The sequence below is a fragment of the Chiloscyllium plagiosum genome, unplaced genomic scaffold, assembly GCF_037043375.1.
Source record: "Chiloscyllium plagiosum isolate Xiang-an unplaced genomic scaffold, Cpla_swu_hap1 HiC_scaffold_48, whole genome shotgun sequence".
In the NCBI taxonomy this organism is placed as follows: domain Eukaryota; kingdom Metazoa; phylum Chordata; class Chondrichthyes; order Orectolobiformes; family Hemiscylliidae; genus Chiloscyllium; species Chiloscyllium plagiosum.
Genome location: NW_028270186.1, coordinates 5535323 through 5542117, shown reverse-complemented (window position 1 = coordinate 5542117; position 6795 = coordinate 5535323). Strand labels below are relative to the sequence as shown.

General features: G+C 51.6%; 1 protein-coding gene across 1 annotated transcript; it reads right to left on the bottom strand.

Moving 5' to 3' along the window:
• Positions 1-1866: 1866 nt before the first annotated feature.
• On the bottom strand, positions 1867-6508 carry LOC122543230 (beta-microseminoprotein-like). Its single transcript, XM_043681708.2, has 3 exons — positions 6394-6508; positions 5764-5866; positions 1867-2164 (listed from the first exon to the last, which is right to left on the bottom strand). Exons 1-3 carry the CDS (start codon positions 6413-6415, stop codon positions 2053-2055), a joined length of 237 nt encoding a protein of 78 aa, XP_043537643.1. The 5' UTR covers positions 6416-6508; the 3' UTR covers positions 1867-2052.
• Positions 6509-6795: the final 287 nt, after the last annotated feature.

Genomic DNA, 6795 nt, shown 5'->3' with positions numbered 1-6795 from the left:
CTCGGTCTCTGTCTTTGTGTGTGTGTCTCTCTCTTTCAGTCTCTCTCTCTCTCTCTCAGTATCTGTCTCTGTCTTGGTCTCTATCAGTCTCTCTGATCTTTTTCCTCTGTCAGTTTCAGTCTGTGTGTGTGTGTCTCACTTTCAGTTTCTCTCTCTCTCTCTCTCTCTCTCCCTGTTTCTGTCTCCGTGTGTGTGTGTCTCTCTCTCTGTGACTCCTATGTCTCTGTCAGTTGTAAATGAGATAGGTGTTGTCTGTAGGTGAGTGCTGATTAATTAATGCTCTTTTCTCTGCCTGGATTGGATTACAGGATGTTGGCGAAAGTTCCAGAAAGTGCTGGAAAGGCTCACCCAACTCTGAGGATGGGTGACATGAACTCTGCTTTCTCTTCACGGCTGCTGTGTGGCCTGCTGAGCTTGTCCAGCAACTTCTGGTCTTGAGTAGAGTTTCCAGCACATGCAGTTCTTTCTGGGGGATTTTTTGTTGTCGATTGTGAAGGGAGAGTTTGGCAGATTCTGGGCTGAGAAGGTGTTCGGGACAGGCAGCTGAGGAGCAGTATTGATCTGACAGAGCTGGTCTGTCTGCGTTGCAGTTGGTGCAAGATGAAGAGCTGGGCATTGCATCGTATGGAACCCTGTCATTGCCGAGCTGGGGATTGGAGGGTTTCCAGCACTGTCTCAGATCTGTCTGCACATGGGGATGGGGATGGGGATGGGGAGTGTCACAAGAAAGTGTTGACTCTGCTTTTCCACACACAGCGCCCCCCAGGCAAGAGTGAACCACTTACTCCTCATTTGAGCAATGAGCTTCTCATTGATGGTGAGAAATCGCCTTGGCTTCACCCATGACACTGAAGTCTTTCTGCTAACTACAAATGTCCACACACTCCCAAGCCCCAGACGTGAGCTCTGCTCCAGTTTGGTCATTTTGGACTCGTGTGTGTGTGTGTGTGTGTGTTTTGACTGGGGTGATAAATGTTGACCCAGCCAGTAAAGCCCCAGAGAAGTAACGATTTAAAACTCTCTTTGAAACAGTTTCCAGCCAATCGCTTTGGTTATTTTGTTCTTACCTTGAGTTGCACTATCTCTGACTAAACAGAGCATTGACTTCCAGACCATCACGTGAACCCATCCTCCCCCCCCCCCCCCCCCAACTCCCCTCCCCGGGCCAGCTGCACCAATGCCCACCCTCGGACCACTCAGCACCCATTCCTGCTTTCCCACGGGCTGGGCCGATCTCCCACCTTCAGCCACCGTTCCCTTGCAGACTGCCCTGCCTCTCAGTTGGCCATCTCTGCTGTGAGCTCCTGAGATCCCAGCTGTCACAGCTCACTGCAAGTTGTTATCTTCTCAGGTGGATGGTGCCATTCCAATTCAGCAAAAGGCGGCAGTGAAGCGGTAATTACTTCCCATTTGGACGACTGACGTGGTCCTTTCGGGAAGGAAGCTGCCGTCCTTACCTGGCCTAGCCTACACATGACTCCAGACCCACAGCAATTGCCTTCTGTGGCAATCAGGGATGGGTAATAAACACTAACCCAGCTACAGATACCCACACCACATGGAAGCATGAGAAGAAAGAGCCTGAAGTGAGAGAGACTGAGAGAAAGGCCCTTTGGTCCATCAGACAGCTTCAACAGCCCCTCTCTGCTTTGTCTCTGTGTGTGTGTGTGTGTGTGTCTGTGTGTGTCTGTCTCTGTGTGTGTGTGTGTGTGTGTCTGTCTGTGTCTGTGTGTGTGTGTCTGTCTGTGTGTGTACCTTTTGCCACACCGGAGAGTTGGCTTTAGTTTAGCGGGCTGTTCTCGGTGGGTTGGGAGTTACTGAGCAGGTGGAGGGTATCCCTCAGAATGTTGGATTCCGAGCTGAAACTGACCAAATGCGCTTTATTGAAGGATTTTGACAGCAGTCCAGAGAGGTGAGATTGTGAGAATACAGAGCAGTTGGGGATTACGGACTCTCCTTCAGGGGTTGCACATCTGCAGAAGCACAGGCAGGGGAGTGATGTGAAAGCAGCTTGGGTAGATTCTCTCCACGGTACCGTTCTCCCAGCAGTACTCAGATATCACACAGGACGTCCAGGTTCTCCTTGCTGTACACCTTGTACTTGCAGAGCCTCTTGTCAAAAACAGCTTCACAGTTACTCGGCACGTCAGGCACTTGGGCATAGCTGGGACAAGAGAGAGAGAGAAAGAGAGACGGGAGGGAGAGAGAGAGAGAGAGAGAGACGGGAGGGAGAGAGAGAGAGAGAGAGAGAGACGGGAGGGAGAGAGAGAGAGAGAGACGGGAGGGAGAGAGAGAGAGAGAGACGGGAGGGAGAGAGAGAGAGAGAGAGACGGGAGGGAGAGAGAGAGAGAGAGACGGGAGGGAGAGAGAGAGAGAGAGACGGGAGGGAGAGAGAGAGAGAGAGACGGGAGGGAGAGAGAGAGAGAGAGAGAGGCTGGATCAGTCCAACTCCTTTCCCTTAGTGAGAAACCAGCCAGAGCACTAGCTTCTGGACAAACTCACACCTTCCCTTCTGTCTCAGCCTGTGCTGAGCTCACACCTTCTGTAAAGGGCCCCACTAGATCCCTGCCCCTTCTCCAACTCCTGCCCCTCTCCCCTGCCCGTACCCCACTGCCTCCTGCCCCCTTCCCCTGCCCATACCCCCCTGCCTCGTTCCCCTCTCCCCTGCCCATACCCCCTGCCTCCTGCCCCTTCCCCTGCCTGTACCCCCCCTGCCTCCTGCCCCTCCCTCCTGCCCCTCTCCCCTGCCAGTATCCCCCTGCCTCCTGCCCATACCCCCTGCCTCCTGCCCCTTCCCCTGCCTGTACCCCCCCTGCCTCCTGCCCCTCCCTCCTGCCCCTCTCCCCTGCCAGTATCCCCCTGCCTCCTGCCCATACCCCCTGCCTCCTGCCCCTCCCTCCTGCCCCCTTCCCCTGCCCATACCCCCCTGCCTCGTTCCCCTCTCCCCTGCCCATACCCCCTGCCTCCTGCCCCTCCCTCCTGCCCCTCTCCCCTGCCTGTACCCCGCTGCCTCCTGCCCCTTTCTCCTGCCAGTACCCCCCTGCCCGTATCCCCCTGCCTGTGCTGCTGCTCCTGTTCCTGCTCAAAGCCTCAGTCCTGTCACTGATCTCTCAATGATGCCAACACTGGGTCGGGTCTGTTTCTGTGTCCTGTCACTCTTTACAGCCTCTCCATCTCACTTTCCCTCCTCTATCAAACCGAGCTGGTCCAAAGCTCTGCTGTCTGTCTCTCTGTCTCTCTGTACACTGTCTCTCCCATCCTCCTCTTACCCCCCCCCGTGCTTACGCACCAACATTGACCCCCTCATCCACACTCAAATACACTCCTCATTTTTCCCTGCTCACCCTCCTTCCAAATGCCTTTGTGTTGTTACCCCTCCCTATTTCTATAAACCCCTCCAGCGCCAACAGCCCCTCCCGATCTCTGTAACTTGCTCCAGCCCTGCTCTGCCTTCTAGGGGCTCCCCTTTGTGTGTCCCCTCGATTTTACCTGTTCCCCTGAAGAGTCTGACCTTGAGCTATTGCCAATCACTGGGACTCTTCCCGAAAGCTTTCTGCCTCTGGACCGGGATCTCCTCAATCGAGGTGCTTGGTATGACTCTCTCTGTCTATTGGTTTCCTAATGCTCCTGTCAGGCACCTTAGGATCTTTCTTTATGCTCAAAGTGCTATCTAAACTCAGGTGGTTGTTGTTGTTGTATCAAACAGGCTTTGTTGGTTCAAGTGTTGGTGACTTCCCCCACCAGCTTGGATCGTGTTGTCATGGACTAATGGGAGAGGCAGAAGGATGTGTGTTTCTCTGGCACCTTTCACAGACTTTGTTGTGTGACACAGAGATTCCAGACGCCTGTCCCTTTAAGCTGGTCACATGACATTCACAAAGTGAGGTGTTCTGGCAGAAAGATCATTCAGTCACTGTCTGTGTGTACGTGTGTCTGTATGTACATGTACATGTGTGTCTGTGTGTACATGTGTGTGTACATGTGTGTCTGTGTGTATGTGTGTCTGTGTGTATGTTTACATGTGTGTCTGTGTGTACGTGTGTGTCTGTGTGTGTACATGTGTCTGTGTGTACGTGTCTGTCTGTGTGTGTGTACGTGTGTGTCTGTGTGTGTGTACGTGTCTGTCTGTGTGTGTGTACATGTGTCGGTGTGTACGTGTGTCTGTGTGTACCTGTGTGTGTACGTGTACGTGTGTCTGTGTGTACGTGTGTGTCTGTGTGTACATGTGCGTCTCTGTGTGTGTCTGTGTGTACGTGTACATGTGTGTATGTGTGTGTGTGTGTCTGTGTATGTATATGTGTGTCTGTGTGTACATGTATGTCTGTATCTGTGTGTGTACATGTGTGTCTGTATCTGTGTGTATGTGTGTGCACATGTCTATGTGTCTGTGTGTGTACATGTGTGTCTGTGTGTGTGTACGTGTGTCTGTCTGTGTACGTGTCTGTCTGTGTGTGTGTACATGTGTCTGTGTGTTCGTGTGTCTATGTGTGTGTCTGTGTGTGTGTATGTGTCATGTTGCCAGTCAGTGTACCATGTCCTGTCAGTGAGCACAGAGCCCAGGCACTGTGTCACTCTGTCTCACATTGTAAACGTCAGTAACCTTGGGGAGATCTGACATCTGTGGTCTATCTTCCACGCGGTCCTACATACAAAGCCTCAAGGTACTTCAGACTCTGCAATGTCCCAGAGCATGGGACAGTCTGATCATTATTAATCATGACTGAAGGTCTCTCTGTACACAGCGTGTTGTGTAATAATGGATAGAGCAGTACACCAGGATGTTTGAGCAGGGACAGCTGAAGGCAGAAGCCCTCAGAAACACCAACACACACAGGGACCACACTTCCTGAGAGAGACAACACAAGGCCATCAGGTGAATGGCATGGCTACCTTCAGTCAGGGCATGGAAGATAAAAATTAACATGTCATGTTATCGAATATTCCTTTTCTGAGGGTTACACTTGGAATATTGCATCCAGTTCGGGTCACCACACTCCCTGAAGGATGTGGATACTTTGGAGAGGGTACAGACAGGGTTTACCAGGATGTTGCCTGGTTTGGAGGGTGTTAGTGATGAGGAGAGATTGGACAAACTGTGTTTGTTTTCACTTTAACATGGAAGGACAAGGAGGGTGATCTGATGGAAGTTAACACATTTCTGAGGGACGTGGACAGAATGGATTATCACAGACTTTCGCCCAGGGGAGAACTGTCAATGAATGGGGGGACACCAGATGAAAGGGGGAATGTTTAAAGGCGATGTGAGGGGTACGTCTTCGACACAGAGGGTGCTAAGTGTGTGGAATGTGCTGCCAGAAGAGTTGGTAGAGGTGGATGCAGTAAAGGCGTTTGGACAGAGATATGACTGGGCAGGAATAGAGGGATATGGACTGTAGGGGCAAAATGCTTTCTAGATGATAAAGGGGTTCACTGTTGATGGGCCGAAGGGCCTGTTCCAATGATGTCCTGTTCTTTGTCAGTCCCCTCTCTGCTCTGCCTAGTGCCTCTGAGAGTGTGGGGAGGGGGTTTTTCTGAGTACCCCTCACGTCAGACCAATGGCCACACATACACTACAATGGCAGCCTGAGCTGTCTCTATGGGATACTGTTAACATGTGTCTGCCAGTCAGCTCTGCAATGGGAATTGTCCTGGTTCTCTCTATAGGGTTACTGTTGGCCATTCCTATCCTGGGTAACCCGAAACCCCATCCCTGCGAGAGAGCTGATGGGGGATGAAGACAGTGTGTGTCTGGGTGTGACTTACTCAGTACAACAGATTGCTGTCACCTTCCCACAGTAACACGTGTAGCAATCCTCACTCTTCCACATGGCTCCCACCTTGTAGTTCATCCCATTGTCCATGCAGTCTGCAAAAACAAGCAACAACACAGCCTTAGTGTTCAGCACCAACCTTCCTCAGCTTGACCTGGCCATGTGCTCACTGATCTGGAACTGTTTCCCCCCAATCCATGTAGCTCCCTTCTCAAATCCCTCCCCACCCTGATTCCGTCTCCACCTTCCTCTGAGATCTCGGAGATTACACCGGAGATTTTACTCATGCCTTCACCTACCTGCGTCCCTGGCTCTGCAATTCCCTCGATTAATCCCTCTGTCTCTCTCATTCTCTCTCTCCATCTCTTTCTCTTTCTCTCTCTCCTGGTCTCTCTCACTATCCCTCTCTCTCCCGTCTGTTTGTCTCTCTCTATTCCTCACCTCGCTCTGGGTCCTCTGTCTCTCTCTCTCTCTCTCTCCCCCTTGCTCTTTTCCCTTGCACTCTCCCTTCCTCTCCCTCTCTCTCTCTTTTTTCCCTCCCTTTCTCTGTCTTCATCTCTCCCCGTTTCTTTCTGGGACTCCTCATCAATTGCTCTGAAGAACCAATCTTTGTTCCTCTCACCTCCTGTCCACTTAAAAGGCATAATATTATCTTATGTTTGACAACACTTCTGTCAAAACGCCTTGAGGGAGGTTTTGGTGCCTGAAAGAGGCGATGTGAATGTAAGCTATGGCTGTGGTAATAGCAGTGACTGGGATGTGCATGGTGGATATTCTCCTCCCTGGCACAGTGTGGGAACAGTGAGGTTCCATTTCAGAGTCTCACAGCCACAGGGCCAGTCTTTGCACCAAGCTCGTCTCAACTCTGTGTATCTGGGTGTGTGTGTGTGTGTGTATGGGGCTGCTGATGGAGGAATTATTTATTAGTGGGATGTTGCTGCTCTCTGGTGGTGAGAATGGAACATAACAGCTTAACATTCCCTGCATTGAGAACATTGGCAAACTGAGGGTTCCTTGGGGAATC

Bases quoted from the DNA above. Each gene is read 5' to 3' on its own strand.
- LOC122543230 (XM_043681708.2), bottom strand. From the start codon at position 6,415: ATGCCTTTTAAGTGGACAGGAG. The intron at 5,867-6,393 runs GTGAGAGGAACA...TTGTTTTTGCAG, and splicing joins GCCTTTTAAGTGGACAGGAG to ACTGCATGGACAATGGGATG. The intron at 2,165-5,763 runs GTAAGTCACACC...CTCTTGTCCCAG, and splicing joins ACAGCAATCTGTTGTACTGA to CTATGCCCAAGTGCCTGACG.